The 22,346-nt window shown below is 31.7% G+C and overlaps 1 protein-coding gene across 4 annotated transcripts; it reads left to right on the forward strand.

Annotated features, from left to right (window-relative positions):
• Positions 1-5,770: 5,770 nt before the first annotated feature.
• Positions 5,771-22,007, forward strand: LOC132760055 (T-box protein 2-like). Of its 4 annotated transcripts, none has more exons than XM_060751941.1 (8): positions 5,771-5,895; positions 7,809-8,034; positions 8,933-9,116; positions 13,818-14,085; positions 16,913-17,059; positions 18,018-18,094; positions 18,352-18,410; positions 20,456-22,007. In XM_060751941.1, exons 2-8 carry the CDS (start codon positions 7,809-7,811, stop codon positions 21,175-21,177), a joined length of 1,683 nt encoding a protein of 560 aa, XP_060607924.1. In that variant the 5' UTR covers positions 5,771-5,895; the 3' UTR covers positions 21,178-22,007. The 4 variants fall into 4 exon arrangements, with proteins under 4 accessions (XP_060607924.1, XP_060607925.1, XP_060607922.1 ...); XM_060751942.1 differs by having other exon boundaries at positions 5,827-5,895; positions 7,824-8,034; XM_060751939.1 differs by lacking the exon at positions 5,771-5,895 and adding an exon at positions 5,990-6,106.
• The last annotated feature ends 339 nt before the right edge of the window (positions 22,008-22,346 follow it).

Here is a 22,346-nt window from a genome sequence, read left to right on the forward strand (position 1 = left end):
AAAATCATCATTTTTTATCTATATTTGTTAACATCGATTAATTCAAAATGTTATATTTAACTACTTATCAAATAAATGTAATGTTTTGTTCATTTTTGTCGTTTTCTTTTTCTATATCTATTTCCTAATCGGATAAAAATTGCAAATTTAGCCGTATTTCTCGACTTAATTGAATCAATGCTCCAAATTAATGATATACCCCTTAAGTGTGAAATTAAAACGATTACAATATTAGTTTTATAATCAAGCACAATATCCTTCTTAGTTGTTCATTGTTTACAAATCAAGCAGGCCATCCGCACACGCAATGTTACCTCGCCACAGTGGTGCCTTTAATACCTTAAAGGGAAAACGCTGTCCCTTTAACCGAATCAATTCATTACTGTCAATTAGCGTAATTTGAAGAAAATTTCCTGCTTATTGGAAAACTTGATTTATAAATAATGTATGTAATTCTTTTTAATTGGTAGAGATACAATTTATGGCGCTCGAAACACATAGATCTGCCTTAACGCAAGTAAAGAAATTATGAAGAGCGGAATTCTGGGAGATATATTCAGGCGCGTGAATTCGAATTCAAAATGTGCGATTTTAGACATATTAACATGCATTCTTAATTTCAGAAGAACGTAGATTTCTGTACATAGTTTATGTAGTAATAAAGTTCACCCTCCTATCTGTTGTGATCAATTCAAACAAGCATTTTATGTCTTTGAAAAAAAATAAACACAGATTATAACAGCTTCTCCCTAAGAATAATTTCTCCCCAAGTTTTTTAACACCGTTGATACCGAACTCCCTCTGCATTGCATTTTGTGTTATACATTTTACATGTAATCATATGTGTAAGTGACTGTTTTAAGCCTCATAAATGGTTATAATTGTATTTCTCAAAAGCTTTATAATATTTGCTGTACTTTTGATGTATCCAAAAAGCTACTCATTGGCCAATAACCTGAACCATCTCTTTCATCTGTTACTTTTTGACAAAAATTACATTTATAGCAAATGAGTATTTTGTATACCACTTGTATACACTTTGCTACTTTCATGACAAAATAGTTCACATTTATTGCTACTTTATTTAAGTAAAAAGCATTCTCCATTTAAACATTATAAAAGTCATGTTAGCCCTTTCCAAAGAAGTAAAAATGAATTTGTTTCCGAAGCTTAATGTGCCGCCTTCAAGCTCTTTGCGCAGAAAGAGCATTATGACAACGAAGTTTGTGCCTGTGAGTCTGAGAGGCATTGTAGCATTTGCTATTACAGTGAAATTTTAGTATTGACTAGAAATTGAAATAATGATATAAGGGGTAACTGCAAACAATGTATAAATGATGGAAAGCTAAAATCCACGTCTTTTGCATTACAAAGTTATGCATCAAGCCAACACATGCATGAAAATTACCATTATTCACATCAACGGCAATATTCCGTTTAAAAATCTGTCGTTAGATATACAGCAAAACTGGCATTTTCGACAATAAGAAAGTTGTATACAAATTAAAAAAGAGTTTGGAATCACCTACAAAATTATATGATGAGTTTATGTTCACGCACGTTTTAATTCAATAAAATCTGTGGTTCACCTTGAGAAAGTAAAGATCGTATTTGTCCACTCAGGTTGTGTCCCTCTCGCATGAATTTTCTCTCCAAAGAATAAAAACAAATGTCTTTATTGTAACAATGATCTAAACAAAATAGGCAGAGACGATAAAAAATAGTTCCTGGTTAAAATGTTTCTTGGCTTTTTTGGCATTTTTTCACCCATGTCACGCAATATTTCTCCAGAAGTTGTCGGTTCTCATAAAAGTGAACACTTTTGCCTTAATTTTATACAAAAGTCGGATCACATTTCACTAGTTTCCTCACTCCGTTGACAAACTGCAGCGTTATTTCTGGGACCTTTTAAACTTACGTTACACCCTTGTCCAAATAATCGATAATGTCCGAAATACGTCAAGTTTTTCGCGAGAATATTAAAGTTAAGTCATATTTTGGTATCAAGGGATGATGAGTAAAAAGCAAAATATTTGTGATTAATAAATTCATTACAGACTGACGATTTTTTTGTGGTAGTTTACGGGCTTTGTTACAATAATAAAATGTTTTTTTTTTGTTTTGTTTTTACTTAACGTCGCAATTCGGTTGCCCATATTTGGTCGCGACATGTAGAGTGAATTGATTTTTTTTTCGGAGAGAAGTCCTTGGATACAGCATCTCAATTCCCCATGCTAGCGACGAATCTGGTTTTGCCCCGTGCAAGCGGCGAATCTGGTTTTGCCCCGTGCTAACGGGGAATCTGGTTTTGCCCCGTGCTAGCGGCGAATCTGGTTTTCTTTTACATGCTCGATGCATGGGACGTCGGTCTTTAAGGTCCCATCTGAAAGACTATTAATTAGTACATATACATGTATTATCTATTGATGTTGCGGGGAGATCGAACCTTCGCTCTATTTATAGCTAAACCAGTCTGTTACCATTGCACCACGAAACCTCTCCAAATACGGCTTTTGCTTGCATGGTGGCATACAAACATGTCTTGATTTTTATTTTAAACAGAACAAAAGATAAAAACAATGAAATCTGGAAACAAAAATAAGAATTGATTGTTTTTTCTCATTATTTTGTAAACATTAAAAAAAATCCTGGACGATTTACAGAATAATTATACGAACATCTTTTGATATAATTTTAATAATTCAATTCAATTTGTAAATTCAAAATCTGTATTGCTCTAAACATTATACAATGCTTTTAGCATCAATATATGAATAGAGAAAGTATAATATCAATTATACTAATAGAGAATTTTCTGGAGTACATGAGATGTTTCAAAAATTTGAAAAAGTCCTTGTCATAAATTTCACGCGATTCTGCAATATGTCGATTATTCTTAACAATTATCACTTAATTAATTCAAATAGTTTTACGCTTGGATCATCTTTTATCGGTTAAATAATAACTTCTTTAATTAGCACACCGTCATTCACACCTTTCAATTAAAATTAAATTTTAACAGGTGTTAAGAAATTAAATATAAATATGAAACAAATGCCGCCACAAGGGATGCGCCAGTAAAGTTAATAATGCGTAAAATTTAAATTTCAGAAAATAATATTGATCGAAATCGTTTATACATTAAGACAAATAAAATGTGTGATATACCTATTTTTGCCCTATTAAGCGAATCCTTATTTTTTATATGGGAAAGAAAGAGCATCATATAGGCCTAAAGAAGCCCAATACACTTCAATTATTTGAATATGTGTCTTTCATGCTTACATGAAAGTCTTATTTCTATATATAGTATACATATATGTACATTGATTGAAATTAACAGAATCGTAGGGTTTTGTTGTTGTTGTTGATCATTTTGTGTGAGCTGGATAGATACTTTCATATCTTTCATTCTTTGATATCAAAACATATTTTCAATTATATACCTTATCATACTAAAATGGACTGGTATTCGTTCCACAATAGTTTACGCATGTAGAAGTACAGGGTCATAATGATAATATTGTGATATTCGTCCTCCATCTCATGTTAATTACAATATAGACAATAATGCATACATGTTAGGAAAGTCAAGTTGGTACCATATCTGTACAACTATTAACGCCAGGAATGACAAGAGAGGTTCTTATTTTACTAATGAAAGCTATCAGGTTACTATCCTAAAATTAAATATGTATCAAGTTTGAAATAGGGGAATGTATAGGATTATTTCTATAATATAATGAATATATATCCTAGAAAAAAACACAAGATATATTATTAGGTCGGAGATGGCGATCTTAAAACATGTTGTACAAGTTTTAATGATGACGTTGTATGCTCATTATTGCCAAGATGTGCTTAATGAAATATCAGTAAAAATATCAATAGTTTGTCAAATGAAATATCCCATCGAACATTTTTTACTTTTAAGAAGTATTTTGATATACATTGTTATTATATTTTCTGTTCAGGTTCAACTTGGTATATCCCTGTTTATCCCCATCTTCACACCGGCATTGTGGGCCATAGTACATCCCAAATTTATCATCATCATCAGCAGCAGCAGCAGCAGCAGCAGCAGCAGCAGCATACAAACAGATAGATAGTCGAAATTTTTCGAAATACATTGTATGTTATACAGAACATTAAAAAATGATATCGTTTTTATACATCAAGCATGGTGTAATGTCGTGCAGAATAATTAATACAATATATGTACAATATTCACAGCATAATTATGCATAATTATGCAAGAAACTGTAAAAATGTAAAAATTATATATAAACGTATTATGTATAATATATTATATGAAGATGCGTTCTAACGACACGTGATACAGATAATTTGAAACAAAATATTAACATTTCTTCTACCTACGTTACTTTCTAAAATAGATTTTAGCAGCATTTATCTTTATTTTGTACGTCTATTCTTTTCAGAGTTTCCAATTAAAAAGAGGCTATTTTAGCCATGTCAGAAGAATAGTGTTGTAATTCTCAATACCAGAAATCTACTTGTAAATTATTTGCTTCAATATTCTATGAATATCGTTGAGTTTTTGAAAGTTTTGTATTTCTTTCCACACATTTTTTTCTTCGTTTTGAAAAATAACATCGAAGCTGACGTCAAAACCATCGTCATTAACAAGAAATATCTTTCTTATGTAAAGATGATTTAATTTGAAGCCAAAGATATGACGTGCATCAATTTCATATTTCTATCATCAAAACAGATAGTATATTTCATGCACTAGTTAAGTTTCGTGGCCAAAATTATAACATTGAAATCAACTTTTAAAGGTTGTTATAGTGTTGGTCCTGAATTTTTGTTTTTCTCCAAGAAGAAGAAGAAGAAGAAGAAGATTTAATCTCAAACATTTACAACCACAGCAACCAATAATTTTAATTTGAGTCATGTTACAATTTGCAACAATACGACTCAGTGAATTTAAATATAAAGTTTGGGTCATTTCGAAACTTCAATATCTTGTAAAATATCAAATAGTTTGAAAATAATATTGTGACGTTTTAGTATGAATAAACCATACATATATAATTTATTAAGTTTGACCAATTTGGGAAGTAAGTTTTAATGATATAATAAGTGAAATGTAGCATAATTTAAAATTATTTAACAGTATTATTATATAATAAGAATTGTGTGTTTCCAAAGTATGAACAAATATAGAGAAAAAAACTTTTTTTAAAGAAAAACCTGTTGTAAAGAAATGTATAAAATATATACTACTATTAATGATGCTATAATTTTGAGAATACAGGCTATAGCATATAAATTCAAGACATGATCCCTGGAATAATAAGTTTGAAAATGCATAGAAGTCCTGAATTGTTCCAATTGGGCCAGAAATTCAATTTTTTTATATATAAAATACGTAATACAAACGAATATATTATGTGTGCCATTGTATATGGCAACAGTTTGACTGAAAGAAAAAATTTAGCATTTGAATGTATTTCAATGACATGTAATTTAATTATATGGAATCTTTTTTTTTTAATCAGTAATTTTTTAAAAATATATGCATATGAATTAGATTATGATACGGGGAATTAAACATATCGTCCTAACAAAATGTCTTTAAATTAACAATTCGTTCTGTCTTTTTTTAACATTTCAACCGTAAAATATCTTTCGTATGCGAGAAAATCGTCTGCTGTTGTCTGTGGTCACGCGCCACCCGTAACTCCGCCTACTGGCGCGGCCAATCAAATCGCCAATGATTGATTTTTAGAAATACGCGGTGGGCGGAGTCAACAGCTATGTTCAAATAGAAGATTTGTTTTTGTGATTTAACACAATTTCTGTGAGATATACACCTAAAACTTGGAATAATTCGACATCGTGGAAATATCAACAATTTAGCTGTTAAAGGTATTGTAAAATTTTGCATCTATTTTCAACACTCGAAAATTGCCATATTTAGCTCATAAAATACACGAAAAATTACTTTGCAAACAAGCAAGTGCCGATGTTGTATTAAGATCATTTTGTTTAAAATTTTGCACAAGAAAACAAGTGATTTTGTGAATATTTGGAATAAATGCATCTATGGCTAGGACTAAGGGTCCCCCAGGAAGACAAGGTATATAACAGGGGTGCTTCTATATTTATATTTTTAATATTTAGAATTGAATGTTAAAAGATAAAATCTTATCATATATCTAAGAATATATTAGTTTGACACTTGCTTTCATTTGTTTTTTTTTAAACTAAATATTACAATTAAATCAGAAAATTAAAGAGACCTTAAATAAAGTAACTAAATATTTTATTTATGTTTAACATCGTTACTGTACTATGGGTTACTATACGAGATGTACTTGGACAAATATCCGAAATTGTGTCGCCTGCTTCTAATTTTAAAGTTTAGATAAATATTTCTAAGCCCAACTGCAGACAAAATAAGCATCTTCTTTTTACAAATTCAATTTACCTTTAGGGCTACGTGACTTTCCAAAAAAAATATAGAAACTAATTTTCAGCTGGAATTTTTTGTAACCACACCCCTCTCTTGCATCTGTCAAACATGTATCTCAGGTAAATCGAGTCTCGTGTTTCTAAAAATAGAAAGTCTGCAATGATTGGCAGGCACGTATACAGGTAGATGCAAACTTTGTGACAAATACTGTAACATGGGCGTCAGTTTCCAAACCATTTAACAAAGGATTCTCACAGAAACATCGCTACTTTATTTATATAAGTAAAAGTGTGCGTTCAAGTAGGAACTAAATTAAAAGCGGAAAAAGTAAATATATATATATAAAACGTAAGTGATGCATTGTAGTGAAGTGTTTTTTTTTTGTTATATGGTAAAACAGATTTAATTTTTATGTGTACGTTTTTTTTTGTTTTGTTTTTTTTTTAATCTAAATTATAGAAATTGCATTGAATAAAGAGATATTCAAAACACTTATTGTCGGGCATAAATTATAACGGATTTTTGTTTGACTTTGAAAATTACACAAACTATGATAGAAACAATTTATAAAAAAATATATTCAAATAGTCTTTTATTTATATACATATATTTTTACGTTATATTGCAAATGTGAAATATTGTTAGGCTTTATAATTTCATAAACATTGGAGTAACTTTTGTTGTAGCATTTTTGTTTTAGTTTGTTCCGGAATATAAAAAAAGGAACACTTTTTCATTGATCATAATATTTTATTAATATTGTATGATTTAACGGATAACGTCCATGTACTTGTGTCCATTTATTATACTATTTATTTATCAATTATTCATAAAAATGATCTATATACATATTTACTGCTGCGATCATTTTGCCTAACAAACAAATGTTTTCACATACTGAAATACGGGGTAGCAAAATATTGCACAGTTACGCTTAGGAAAAATATAAATAAAACAACATTAATATAGCGGAGATAACGAAATTTAACATTTTTCTCTTAATGTCAAACAACAAAAAATAATCAAACATTGCCTTATAATGCAAAACTGTATTAAAGCTTGTGTGTAGCCATTTTTAAAAAAATTTATTTCCTATGCATAACAAACATCTTCATGTTTGTAGGATATTTTTTCATACTTTGCAATTAATCTGAAATGGCCGATTTCTTCTTATTATTATTATCATCATTACACATTTATATTAATAAATACTTTCATGAATTTATCTTATGATATCACGTACAACATTACATATATGTATTTCTTTTTGATTATTGTTTGTGATTATCTGGTGATCTTGTGACTCACTCACCTTCCTTAGACGTGCTTTAACATCGTAATTTTCACGTGCGTCACTTGTTTACAGATGCTGCTATTACAGGGCAATAACTACAGTGGTAGTGGAACGGGAGGTAACCCAAATACATACGGCACGAGCTCTAGTCACTCAAGTAGTCACATGTACGAAGAGGACCTTATTTCTCGCGGGGCACGCGGCTTTCCGTTAGGACACGGTATGTTGCCCGCCCCACAGGCTTACTCCTTTGGATTCCCCGTCCATCCAGCGCACGATCCCATGGGACTTTCATCATGTAAGTTGCTTGCTATTTCCATTTTAGAATTTATTTATCTTTATGATTTATTCATATTCAGCCAATTGTCATCCGGGTATTAATATTTGTTTATTTTATGTTTTTATATAGTTCATCAGAAAATAATACAGTATAAATACATGTATTGCTCTTATTTTTCTTTCATTTATATATATTGATATCAAGATATTAAAAATAAAACGTGGACATTCATTATAATTATGCAAATGAGAAAACACTTGCCGCATGAAATTCAAGAACAAATGTAATCATTCTCTGGGAATTTTGTAAGAACATTTTCAAAAAAAAAGTAAAAATAATAATAATAATAAATATAATTGTCCGTATAAATTAGTGGGAGAAACCCGGGAAGAACATACAGTTTAATTATATCCAGAAGAAATTGAGTTAAGCAGAAAAAAAAACAAACTGTTAACAAAATTATAACAAAGCGAAGTTTAATGTAAATAAGTTGTTAATTATTCAACTCAACGTGGCGGAAAAACGAGGGCAATTAATTTATTATTAATTTCACTTTAGTTCTCGCAAAAATTGGTACTCAAATTTTGAGTAAGACTTTTTTTTTAATTACGAGTAAAGCGACAGTAACATAAATAAAAGTCATAGTATGTTGTTGCATTATATCTACAAACTACAAACGAATCAAGTGTTACTAGAAAAATACGAAAATATTTTCCTGGTGTGTTCTTGCATATTACAATAAGTGCTTATAATCAAGTATGGCGTGCACGCTTTTCCCGAGCTATCAACATGGTAAACATTCGAAGTTTAAAAATTGTCTGACAAAACAAGTTGTGCTGCGTTACTGAGTTGTTGTTTTTTTAATAATTTTTAAACATTTAACTTTCCAGTAAATATTTTTGTGATTTCTTTTCAGTCGGCCAATCACAACAGTTCGGCGGTTATCCATCATTTTCGAGTCATTCGGACCACAAGCGGATGTTAGGTGGATCCCAGGGCGAGGCAATGGACAAGAATCTAAAAATAACATTGGAAAACCGTGACCTCTGGACAAAATTCAGCTCTCTTGGCACAGAAATGATCATAACAAAAACAGGGCGGTAAGTTCAATTTTTTATTTTTCTCTACTTAAAAAAAAATCCTACAGTATTGAACAAAACACTAAACATAAGTTGAAATATGTTTAGCCTTGGCCTTGTCGCTTTCAGAAAGGTCAGTTGTCTTACGCATTTCTTTTGCCATTTCATTCAATTTGCCAAGGAGTTGTTTTTACATCCATCACGTAAATTCTTACAAATTAATTATACAAAAGAAAAAAATGCACGAAGACAATATGAATGTAATGTAAAATATCAGTCGTGAGAAAACTGTAAAATATGTATTCAGAAAAGGTGTTGCAAGAATTTTTAATTTACACGACCTTTAAAAACATCACGAAGTATCTGACATTATAAGGTGCCATTTTTCCCACAATGCTCACCAACTTTTTCCATAAGTCACATAGAAATGTTGCGGATTCTTTTAATCCTGTCACACTTTTTGAAAGACTTGCCTAATTGACACTAAGAACAAAGTGTTTATCGGTCTATCTGAAGTATAAAGAAAGGTGTTCACAACTCTTTTGTACGTTTTTACAGTTTTTTTCGGAAGCATTTTCAGGAACATCATGGGAAAGGTGTTTTCTCTTCCCGTTCCCATACAATTCTTTTTATCTTTATGGTTAACAAACAATAATTTCTGAAAAGGCTGGCGTGAGCAACAAAACACTGTAAATGCAATTTACGAGAATTACCTTCAATTGAAATTGCATTAGAATAATATCTGGGCCGTTATACTGAATCAAGGGAAAAAAGGAGAAAAATTTGAATCAATTGCACATTAAGGTCGTGTAAAGTTTTGGTCATCTTGAAACTCTAACGTGTCAATACAGTTACCTATTTCCGATTGCCGTGAGAAAATATTGTTTCTCCTTAATTCCGTTACAGGGGATTATGGGTAATATTATGTAGTAATAATTGCATCACAATTCGGACAGGTAATATTTGTCTAATCCTTCCGCAACTTTTCGTAACTTGATTGACTTCCGATTTGTGATCAAGGAGGATTTACAATAATCAATCAATTAATAAATACGACTAATATGACACCATTTGTATACAATATATTTTTTCAACAATTCCTATTTTGTAAGAAACGTGGGAATTTTCTCAACTTGTTTCTTTTTTTTTTAAATTTGGTGTTGAGGAAAACAAGTTATTTAATAAATTGATATGACAATACCGTTTTGGAATGAATGGGAATTAATTGAATTAAAAGGGCTTAGTCTATAACAATTATTTGAATAATTATTTCTATTACAACATCATAAATCTCTTTTGATTTAAGTAGTATATAATTTGAATTAAAGAAAAACACTTCTGTATAGAAGATAACTTTTCTCCTCAAATTTAATGTTTTTATCTATTTATGTCTGTCCCTTGAACAAATGCATCTTTGAATCTGACATTTTTTCGGGTTTAACAACTGTTGACTTTCTATTAACAAATATTATTGTCTCAACTCGTCAAAAATTATAATCTAGGTAGTCTCCATTCCTGATTATTTTATTACAAATCATTTAATTAATTAAACTGTTAACATGCCTTTTTTTATCATAGATGAGTATCGAACTCAGTACCTGTGTTCGAACATGACATGATTATAATCTGATCAATGTCAAGACCGTCTAACGACGTCGCCAGACATACCGTCTGAGCTCCCCTAGAATTATTTTCATTGTTCCTTAATTTACGGGTGATCTTCCCACCTATAGACCAATCATGGTTAATTCCTGTCCCAGACCGTCCGAAAAATTGTTTGATATTCGGTAATTGGTATACTTTATAAAATAATGATAACTGTAACAAAAGGACCGCAGAAATTTCAAACGCTGCCGAAAATGTAACCACAGATTGGTGTGAATTGTCTCTTAAAGGGCAGGCAGACAAAGTGTCGGCGGAAAATATTAAAATTAGCTCAGATAATCGGTTAGGTAAGAATAAGAACCCGAGTGGTAAAATTCAAAATTTGTTTACAAAAATGTACAAGATTTAAATATTTTTGTGTAGCTGTTATTCTCTGAAAATGTTGTTTATGTTTTATGAAAGAAAACTTAGCAGGTGCGTGCACACGCGAATTTAAGTACATTATCAAATGAAAGAGAAAAAGAATAGAATGACCACAAAGCGCCTGTCCAACGAATAATATTAATAATTGGACAAGTGTTCTTTTCAATCCTTTATGACAAGGAATCTTTTCATTTTGACATGTTGGAAAACACTTTTGGCCGAAAAGTAATTTAAAGTCCACGTGTCTCTGTAAAATCGCATAAATTCAGTCGCAATTTTTTCACGTAACGGTGACAAAAAGAACAGCTTCCCTCGCGTATGTAACAAATTTGGCGTTAAGCATGGGGACTAATTAAGCGCGGATTTTCACCAAGTTTAGGCAAAGTTGCATAAGTTTGGTCAACATCCCTTTAATTTAAAGGTATCCCGCCTGTGCGGATTATATGTGCTTCCGCGCCAAAAAGTAATTCTTTATTTGGATCTGCCCGAAACTGTGTAATACATATTTTAAAGACATTTGCAAAGCACATTTAATCACAGAAAAAAAAGATAATAAACAAACCAGAACAAAATGACAAATTTTCATGGCTCAAAGCATAATAGAAAATTGAATTCGTCTCGGGTAATCGTTTTTAACTATTTACATTTTTATCATCTTAATGAAAAAGAAATTACAGCGGATAACACAAACTCTATAATGGTTAATAGACGATAAAATCGGAATTAAAACCGAGCCAATTTTGATTTGTTATCCGAAAGTATCGCTTTACAAAAACGAAAATTGCCCGTGGACAAAATTCTTAAAATTCGCGTAACAAATGACTTTAATAATGCAGATGAAAATTCTTTAATCTTTTCCAAAGATAACATAAAATTGAATCTGATCTAATCAACAATGGGCGGGTATTTAACATTTGTAGATTTTAACATGATACCCGTACAACTTCACACCATTTTTGACGAAATTTCGTAAATGAGATCAAATCTTGATGAAAGCAATTCTTTTTAACAAATGACTTTTGTTAATAAAAACGCCTTTATAGGTCCTTGTTCACTGTCTTTTTACGCGACAATAACTATTTGACAAGAAGGACAATAACAATAATAATTGTACATATCTTTGGTATTTATAAATGTACTAGAATTAATATGATACCACATTTAACTTATTATAATGTTATCGTTATCTTTTGTTGTATACATGTATTTATTTGTTTTGTTATTGTTTTTTTATAAATGTTCTTCTTTTTTTATTGATGTTTTTTCTTCTTCTTTTTTTCTTGCTGTCGTTTAAATGGGATGTCTCAAAGGTTTATAACTCGAATCTCGATTTCTGTAAAACAACACCTGAAAAAAAAAAGTTTTACAGAAGAGAATGTTTATTTAAATCTACTTGTACAACAAAGATTCGTATTTTTTTTTTATAAAATTGAAAACATCTCAAATGTATCATAATTGTCACTTAGATTTTTATTCAAATTCAGGTTTTTGAATTGCAATTGTACATGTTTGTCTAGCCAAACTCACTTGTGGACATAAGTAAACAATAAAACAAGTCTTTACCAAATTCAGGGGCAGTAGACACCTGGATTTTAGTTCAATCAGTGTTACAAAAAGGCTTGATATACAAATATATTATTAAATATGTTTCAACAAATCGCGCATAAATTGCAATTATACTTGTCTGTCAATAGTTTGTCTACCTTCATTGACAGAACAAAACAATTCTATGGAAAAATCAAAGGTAGTAGACGAATAGAATTTAGGTCAATCATGGTCACAAAAGGCTTGATCGTCTTGTTTACCTTCCGGCAATTTCTAACAATAATACGGCGCGCGCCATAATTTCAAACATCTATCAAAATGTTGTCCTCGAAATAAGTACGAGATTTGTTGTCGTATTAAATAAATAATTACGAAGTCTTAGGAAATTATTTTTGTTGCTAAGTGATGTTTTTACACTGATACTTTTGTCGGCTGCTTTCCGGCGCGTTAAAAGTAGCACCTCTGTTCGCGTAGTAATTAATCAAGCATTCTTGATGACTTTGGAATGAAAACAAAAATACATACTGTTTGGAAACAACTTTATTTGAGTATATTGATGATCGATAGACCAAAAAGCCTAGAAATAAAAACTCAAAAGCTTTAAAATAAATAATTCAAAGTCAAGTAGGTGATCAAAGTTCGCGCTATTTATGTCATTAGGGTCAACATTCAATTCATGAAAGCCACAACGTTTAGTATTTTCAAAGTCATGAAGATCACATTAAACACCAAACTTCATAATTTCCAACAGGGTCACGTGCCCACCAGACACTTCTGACGTGTCGTTAACAACCCTGGTTAAAGAAACGATAACACTTCAAGTACAAATAGAGACACGTGTACCATGACAATTATAGACTCACGTGGGATACCAAACACGTGCTGTTTGTCCGCAGAATATAGCACTAGAAACAGTGACAAAAATTCGACACTGTTGCTTCGCTGAACAGTATAGTTAATTGATATTAATGGGTGTGGTGCGTGAAAGATCACAATAACACAGCAGAAACAAAAACAACATTGTCCAACATTATGGAAGTCCGTCTGCAAATAACTGTGACAGCCAGAGATGATTATTTTTTTCGTTATTTACATTTTTTTCAATTCAAAATTAATCTTTATTTAATTTATGTTTTTTTCTTCTTTCAGACGAATGTTTCCCACCCTCAAAGTCGGTCTCGAGGGTCTAGACCCACACTCCAAATACATTCTTCTCGTGGACATAGTGCCCCTAGATGACTGCAGATACAAGTACCATAACTCTGAGTGGGTTGTCACTGGCAAAGCCGAGCCTCACATGCCCGGACGACTTTACATACACCCGGACAGCCCAGCTTCCGGTTCGCACTGGCTCAAACAACCTGTCACTTTTCACAAATTGAAGTTGACCAATAACAACCTTGATCAGAATGGACATGTAAGTACTATTTTATTTCTTTTTGTTTTATCTACAACAATACATCTTAGATATGACCCTTGTAAAAATCTATAAATTTGTATTTTAACAAATTTCTAAAACTCTGAAATATCGATATGGGACTGTGTTTATCTTATCTATCAAGGATCTTTCGTGTTTGGTCTGTCAAGAAATTATAGCTATTGATTTCTACTTTTGGAAAACAGAGAAATGTTGTTTTGTCACACTTTATACAGATGACCATTTATCTACAAACCCCAAAGTGAATTTGTAAAATAAAGAGAGTACCTCTTTTTCACCCTCTCAGCGCCTTCACACGCACGTACATACTCCTTAGCAGATCCAACTCGCTAAATCAATGTCGTCTGTTCGCATTTCTTTGCTAAACTATGCCCTTCTTATTGAGACTGACACTCCCGTGTGCTTAAAATCAAGTTTCTTTTCATTTTATTCGCCATTTCTCCTGCCGTAGCAAATTGGGTTCTTTCGTGTCAGAAGACATATTGCAGCAGACGATTCGAAACTTCCGGCCCAAGGGACCGGTTCTCAGCCCATTAAAATATATAAACGAAGAACGTAAAATAAATTGATGAATTGAGACAGAGAACCAGAGTCATTTGTGACTTCCGGAATTCCCCGCAGACTAGAACAGCAGAAATTACACGTGACTTTCCAAACCTTATACGACAAATCTTGATGATTCTGATTTTAAGTTATGATGTTTGTAAAAAGAAGGAAATAAAATGGTTCTTTTAAAATAATGTTCATGCAAAAAGTTGAAAATAAAACAAAAGCAGGAAATATTTTTTTATATTATTGAATAACTATTCTATAAAAAAAGGCTGACGCTTTGTTCGACAAGTTTGCTCTAATTTAAACATATGTCCCAGGCCTTATAGATACGGAACTTTAAACTGACAGATATGTGTTTTCATTCCATAAAAATTTTATTCTCTTGTACTTTTTATGTACCATATTTCTATTTTGAAAATACTTCTTTTTTTCGGGAGGATTTTTGGCTAAATTTATTATTTAACAATCTTAGTATGTTTTTTTTATCATTTTTTTTTACTAAGAACACATTTTTGATGTAAACAATACAAGAATTTGTCTTAAAAAAAAAACAAATAAAAATTCATTTTTTTAACAAATGTATAACTTTCATTTAATGGTAGAAAATAATATAATAATTCATAGATAATAATAATAATAATCTAAGGATAATAATAATACTATTTCTTTGATCAACTTGGAAAATATTTTTTAAAATGTTTGTAGAGTTAATAATAAAATTAATTCGTTACATAAATAATCGTCTAAACAAAATGTTTTTAGACGAATTATTTTTCGGTAACTAATCGAACGATTTGCGTGTTGAGTGAAATAAGACTGCAAAACCAGGATAGCGCAGAATAATCAAGAACTCCCTCAACATACATATTAATTGAGGGAAAATTCATTTATAATAACGACCAAATGTTTACGCTGGCAGAGACTAAAGGGTTAATTGATGGGAAACCCACGGGACTTCGATAGAATAATGAAAAGTACCGTTTTAATATCCTTAATTACTAAAGAATTGACTGATCTCTTCTTAAGAATATTTCTGATCAGAGAGACCCTTATTCGTCCAAAATAAAACTCTTTCAAGCGAATGTTGTTGCCGTAAAGCGATACGATTATGGGGGAGCGTTACCATTTTCACGACAATTTTACGACTGCTTTGGTTTTTCAAAAGACTCATTTTCGGTATTGTAAGCCATCTTCAAAGAGAAGTGGTTTATAAGCTGAAATGTTATTTTTTTGGCGAAAGCTATTCTTTCCTTTTGTTTTGACTCTGATGTACAATATTTTGCGGAGGAGCAGAATCAATTTATTAGATCAATCATTATCCAGAATATATTTTCGTACTTTCTTATCTATTCTATTTTGCCAGATAGATTTTTATTTCATAACAACAAAAAAATAAACGCCGTAAAAACTGCAAAAAATATTCTTGTCTTAGATTAGGTTCAAAACAACTAAATTCAAAGAAATCAATGTGTATTTTAAATACATTTGCAAAAATCGCATTGTAGTTTTGTAAGATATATTATCATCACACAGTTATATTATTTTTCTTGTTTGCGTTCAGTCCTCTCTATGAATCAAGGAGATCGGTTAAAGACAGACGGAATTAATTCCATTGTTTAACGCTTTTAGAAATCAAAACAGCCGAAAATCATCAAAAAGCGGGCTAATTACGAATTAATTGAATATGAATTCAATACGCCGTTTCATCAGACGACAATTTCGAGTCATCTTTGATACTGATTCTCCGCATGTCCCTTTAAAAAATTATTTTGATTTATAAGATATTAGCATTGAACAGACCTTTGTCATTTTCAGCGAAATGTTCCCCTCCCACCCCTTTCTTCAGCGAAATTTAAACCGTTATAATTATAGGGTGTTTTTCGCCTTTGGCAGGTCCCGAACAACCAAAACGACATTCTTCTTAATTTTCTCTGCAAAAAGAAACAGGAATTTATTCTAAAAATCTGGACCGACCTTATAACGGTACCGCCGAGAACAGATGTCCGTGAAAACCGTGCATTAAATCGACAGCTTATCATCTATCATTTTTCCCCGAAGCCGTAAAAAAACAAAATAACCTGTTTATTCCTTTACTCCATTGAAATATTACAGAGAACCAAGTGGCCGAAGTTTGTCAGAAAAAAAATCTTACTGCTAGAGTTATACATGCATAAGTTTTCTCCCGACACAAACTTTAACCCAAATATACTATTCATTTTTGTGTGAAATTTATGTTATTTTTTTAATTTTTCAGATTATTTTGAATTCCATGCACAAGTATCAACCCCGGGTACATATAGTTCAGGCTAATGATATATTCAGTATGAGATGGACATCTTTCAACACGTACGCGTTCGAAGAAACCACATTCATTGCTGTTACAGCTTATCAAAATGAACAGGTACATATCTTTTCTTGTTTGTAATTACCCGAGTATTCTCTGTGCTTTGTTTATTTAAATAATTATTTTTTATTTTATTATTTTAATTTTTTAATGTTCTGTAACTTCTGTTTGTATGTGTTATATATTTTATTTACTTTACGTGCTTAACTTTTTACCCTTGTACATTTCTTTGAATTTTGGCAAAATTGCTGTTAATAACTAAAAATACAATAACCAAAAAGAAAGAAAATGAAATTATTAAAATTTTAGAAACAGGAGAAAATGGTGAATTAAAAAAAATAGAAATGGGGGGAAATGATGCTTTTTAAAAAGCATATTATGTGTTTTCAAATAAATGCTAGATTTATAGAAAATATTTAAGGAATACTCGGTCTTACTACTTGTACAATGTAAACAGATGCAGCATTAGATTAGGAAAAAAATGATAACTGGCTGAAGACAACAATGTAATGATTTTATAATATTTGATGCATATGTATCATATATGTATCTCGGGCCGTATTTTGTCTTAAACATAAGATCACTTATTTATTGCGGCCATGTATGAAATATTACAGCCTTCACCAATTGTCCAATTAGCCCAGTGTCCAATTGCAGTATTAATATTTTATCAACTTAATTGCACCGCCCGAGTAACTATTACGTCCAGCAAAAATAGCCACGCATGCAATATCAATATTTTCTTTGTCTATACCCCCCCCCCCCCCCCAAAAAAAAAAATCAGGTCGCTTACAACAAAGGAAAAAATATCCTTTTTTCGTTTTCTTTCTGTTGTTTAGATTTTTTATGTTTTATATTTTTTCTTCAGTAAGTTCGTGTTTTTTTATTCATTTTATAATTTCAAAAAACCATTAAATTGACAAATGCCTCATAATATTTCTTTTTCTTTTTGTAAATATGTTGCATTTTCCATGTATTTCATATTTGACCGATCTATTTATAATTATTGTTACAGATTACACAACTTAAAATTGACCACAACCCCTTTGCTAAAGGATTTCGGGACAATGGAATGGGTCGCAGGTGCGTGTTGTGAGTAAATTATAAAAATAATATTACTTTATTTATTCTCAGTTCTTTTCTTTATATATTTTCTTTGGCAAGATCTCTCGAGTTTGTTTTAAAGTGACTAGTAAAAAACGTTTGCTCTATGATTTATTATTTCTTTATAACATTTTGCAGAATCTAAGACATCACAGTTTGTTTTTTAATTCAAATTTTTCGCGTTCATTGAAATATAAAAAAAATATAGTAAAAAAAGTATAATTTTTGTACATTTTATTTTTCAGAGACCATAGGCTTACATTAAAGAGACCATCTGACGAAAATCTAATAGACTACGAAAAAGGTAAACTTAGTTCATAAATAAATAAAAATATACATCTTAACTTTATATTTCTTACAAAAAACAGTCTGCTATTTTGCCACATCCATTTTCTGCACGATTTTCACGTACTCGCTCTGTGATGAGAAATTGTCATATTTCATGCCATGCATCATGTGTATTTTGGGACACAAAAAACAAATTGTGCATTTTCTGTCAGGACGGTGCTTTCAACCACGTCTAACATCACATGTAAGACTTTCCAGCTTCGAGAAAAAAAATGAAATGTCGTTGAAAATTGAGGCATCTCAGCGTCTAAGTTTGACAATTTTAGGTGTATAAAAATGAAGTATCCGTCTTGATAAAAATAAAGCAATTTTTACAACCATGTCCTCATCTAACATGTCTTCGGCTAACACATCAATGTCGGAACCTCTTAAATTTTCAACCGTTCGAGCAAATGTCATCCGCGGACAAATTGGCAATGTTTAAAGTCTATATCTTCGTGCCAAATTTCCCGAAAACCGACATGTTTATGGGCCGTCCGTACAGCTTTGTTCAAACCGCGTTAACACATTTCAATTATTAAAAGTCTGTCAATTTATGACTGTCAGACGGCCATATATTTCGAAAACCTAGTTACTGTCAGTCTGCGCAAGTTTGAAAGCGGATAAAATGACATTAGTAGGAATTTTAAAACTTTGTAATACGTCAAAGTTTGACCCCAAAGTCCAGGTTTCCTTTAATTAAAACAGTATAGAGACATGGGGAATTCAATAAACAGGATCTATTTATCTACGGGAAAAACGGAATTACACGGCATTTTAAAACCATGTTTAAAAGTATGAGGTTCATTTAATGCAAATGCGGGTTTAAGAATTGGAAAAAATAATCACTAAAAGGAATAAATTCTGGAGAAACAAGAAATCACAAAATATCACAGCGTTAAAAAATCTCCTGGAAATAACACTACGATTTTATGCTGGTATAGATTTTCTTACAGCCATTTGTTACTATTTTGCTACATTAAACCCAAAGAAACTAAAAAACCCACAAGTAACTAATCACTTTATCAGAAAGTGCGAAGCATAAAAACCACAGGGCCTGAGAAATACCTTATCACATTGATATAATTTTTCATGTTACCTCATTTAACCAGACTGCTGTAATTCCGTGTTTTTGTGCTAAAACAACAAATCTTTCTCGACCTACCGGCGACATTTTCGCTTTTGTTACAGCATATTAGCAAATTTGGCCGTTTTTGCGTATCACCCTGCTTGCTTGATTGTTCCACACCTTCTTCCTGAAAAACTTGCCAAGTTTAGAACGTATTGGAACATAATTCCTCCAAGTTTTGCTATTCAATTGCCACGACTCCCGTTAGATTCATCGCCAACTGTACTCAGGGTGAATTTTAACTTCACACCTACTTGTACGGTAATCGCAGAGAAAGATGGCAAATTCGATCCCCGCATTCTTGATTCAATTAGGCAGTCATTCTTGAAATATTAATGATCTGGCAAAATTAGATCATCTGCGATCGCTGAAGTATCGTTCCGACGTTTCACACCTATGCTCGCAGTAATTGTATTAGCTAATACAAGTCTTTCTTCGGAAAAAAAGATTACGATTGCTTTCAAAATGTTCTAGGAGAGATCGGTTCAGAGAAAATTAGGATTTATTTTTCGGATCTGAATGTGTCTGCTTTATGACGGCTGTTTCACGTCTGATGCAATAAAACGTAAAAGAAAATATGTTTTATTACGACAGACAATATCTAGAATGCGCAGGAATGATATTAGCTTTAATATACGACTTGCCTAAAAAAGAGATGCTTTTCATACCATATTAATCAAAATATATTGTCCCGAGTAACTGATAACAACAACAAGAACAATAACAATTTTCTAGTGGCACAGTATAAAATGCCAATCAATAATGAGAGATGAATAAAATCGGCGTACACCTTAAAAATAATGCCTACATTTAAAATAAACAGCATGATATTTTTCATAGATCTACTAAAGTACCCACCAGACTGTTCATGATTTCTTTTGTTTATTTTTCAGAAGACGGACATTATAGTAAGAAACAGAAGCACGATGACGACAGTCTAGATTTAAAACAATCCCATAAAAGCGAAATAAAAGACGAAGCAGACACCATGAACAAATCAGACCGCTCAACAGACGACTTACCGGAAGCGGAAATGAGCCAGTGCTCTGCAAACAAATCAGGGTCGTCGGGAGGTATGCACCTCCCATTGGTAAAGGCTAAATCACCACCGTTACCGCCGCCACAGAATGGAAATCCGGGCGTGTGCAACTACAACGGTTCTATGTCAAGTAGCTCATTAGCAAAAAGCTACGGTACCTCGTGTATGGGTGGAATAAGTGGCGTAAACAACGAGCAGTCGTACTATACTCATCACTCCCCTGTTGATCGGTCAAATAATTCCTCGTTTTTACCAGTTACCACATCCCCAAACCTTTTACAACCACAGTCGGCAGTTTCATCTAGTCTAAGTCTTCACTCACTGTCGACCATGAATCAAATGCAACAATGCAGGTTACCAGGAACGACGTTAGCCAACACAGACTGTGCTCTAAGACAAACATCGCATTTGTCTTCTACCTCTAATTACGGACTTCGCACTTCACCAACCCCTCAACACCCTTCTTTACCCTCTTGCACTTATATGCAGACGACACAAGGCTCTGGATATTCGTCACATCTTACACCGCCAAATGTGCACATGATGAACATGAACTTCCCTGGACCAATGGCGTAAAACAGGGTGTTATTTTTTGTCGTATATCGTTAATGTGTTTTCTTTAAAAAGTGAATTATTAAAATATGTAGTTCAGGTCAATGCAGAATGGTGGATTCTACGGAGAACTAAACAATTATTGAATTGTACACAAATTGAATCTCATGTAATTATAAATATTGCACCATTACAGTGGCATTCAAATTGGATAAGGAACTCATTTTGTGACGATGATTTATGATGAAGTGCTCTCTTTACGTATAAAAGTGCAAAATATGTGGATTTTGAACGAACAAATCGTGTACATAAGTGTTTAATTTGTTACTTTTTGTAAATCGTTAGATATTTAGTCATAGAGTGTACAAAATTTTCAAATACATTTATATGACTAATTATTTTGTTGACCCAAATCACACTTACATTATGTGTACAGAACTCTTTTAAACTTGTAAAAATATGTTCTACGTCATAAAATGTGTTCATGGATATATATTATGTGGAAATCTCAATTAAAATCGCAACATGTATTACATTTGAAGGTCAGTTCGTTTTAAAAAGAGGTTTATGGTTGAACTGGAACTAGACAACTGTTCTTAAAAAGTCTATCCTGAAAATGTGGAAAAAGGAAGCTTATATTATGTATAAAAATTCAATAATATTTCACAGTTAATTTGATAACATTCCACGGTCAAATTCTCAGCAATTTCGTGTATATTTCTTTCATTATTATTTTTTATGTTTAAAGTTTTTCTTTTCTGATTATCATTCCATTGTTTTGTGTACATGAACATTGTTTTGTACAGTTTTATTTATAGTGACTCGAGAATGAGTTTACGAAATATATATAAAATATCTTGTAAATTGTCATTGTTTATTTTTAACTCCAACCACGGATTTTTTAATGATGTGGTAAATTAAAAGTCCATGCACGCACCGATGCTGCTTTATGTCCTACGGAAACCAAAAACACATTTCACTTTTAGCTTTTCATCCGCTGTTTATCTTGCAGAAAGAAACATCAACATATGTCTCAAAGAGACTTAAATTATTGTCACTACCTTGATGATAAAGTAATTGAGGTCCATGTAGTTACTAATAGTACAAGAAATCTAACTTTTATCTTGCCTAATTTGTGGTCTGGGCTTGTCTTGTCTATTTTGTGGCAGTTGGACATACTTGTTCAAATCTGG

This window comes from Ruditapes philippinarum, unplaced genomic scaffold, assembly GCF_026571515.1.
Source record: "Ruditapes philippinarum isolate M1 unplaced genomic scaffold, ASM2657151v2 ctg1179_1_1_1_1, whole genome shotgun sequence".
NCBI lineage: Eukaryota > Metazoa > Mollusca > Bivalvia > Venerida > Veneridae > Ruditapes > Ruditapes philippinarum.

What these genes read in the sequence shown, in the direction of transcription:
- LOC132760055 (XM_060751939.1), top strand. Translation starts at nt 6,065, where the DNA reads ATGCATCTATGGCTAGGACTAAGGGTCCCCCAGGAAGACAAG. An exon ending in CAGCTTATCAAAATGAACAG is followed by an intron (nt 17,060 to 18,017) that starts GTACATATCTTT and finishes TTATTGTTACAG; the next exon opens with ATTACACAACTTAAAATTGA. An exon ending in TCTAATAGACTACGAAAAAG is followed by an intron (nt 18,411 to 20,455) that starts GTAAACTTAGTT and finishes TTTATTTTTCAG; the next exon opens with AAGACGGACATTATAGTAAG.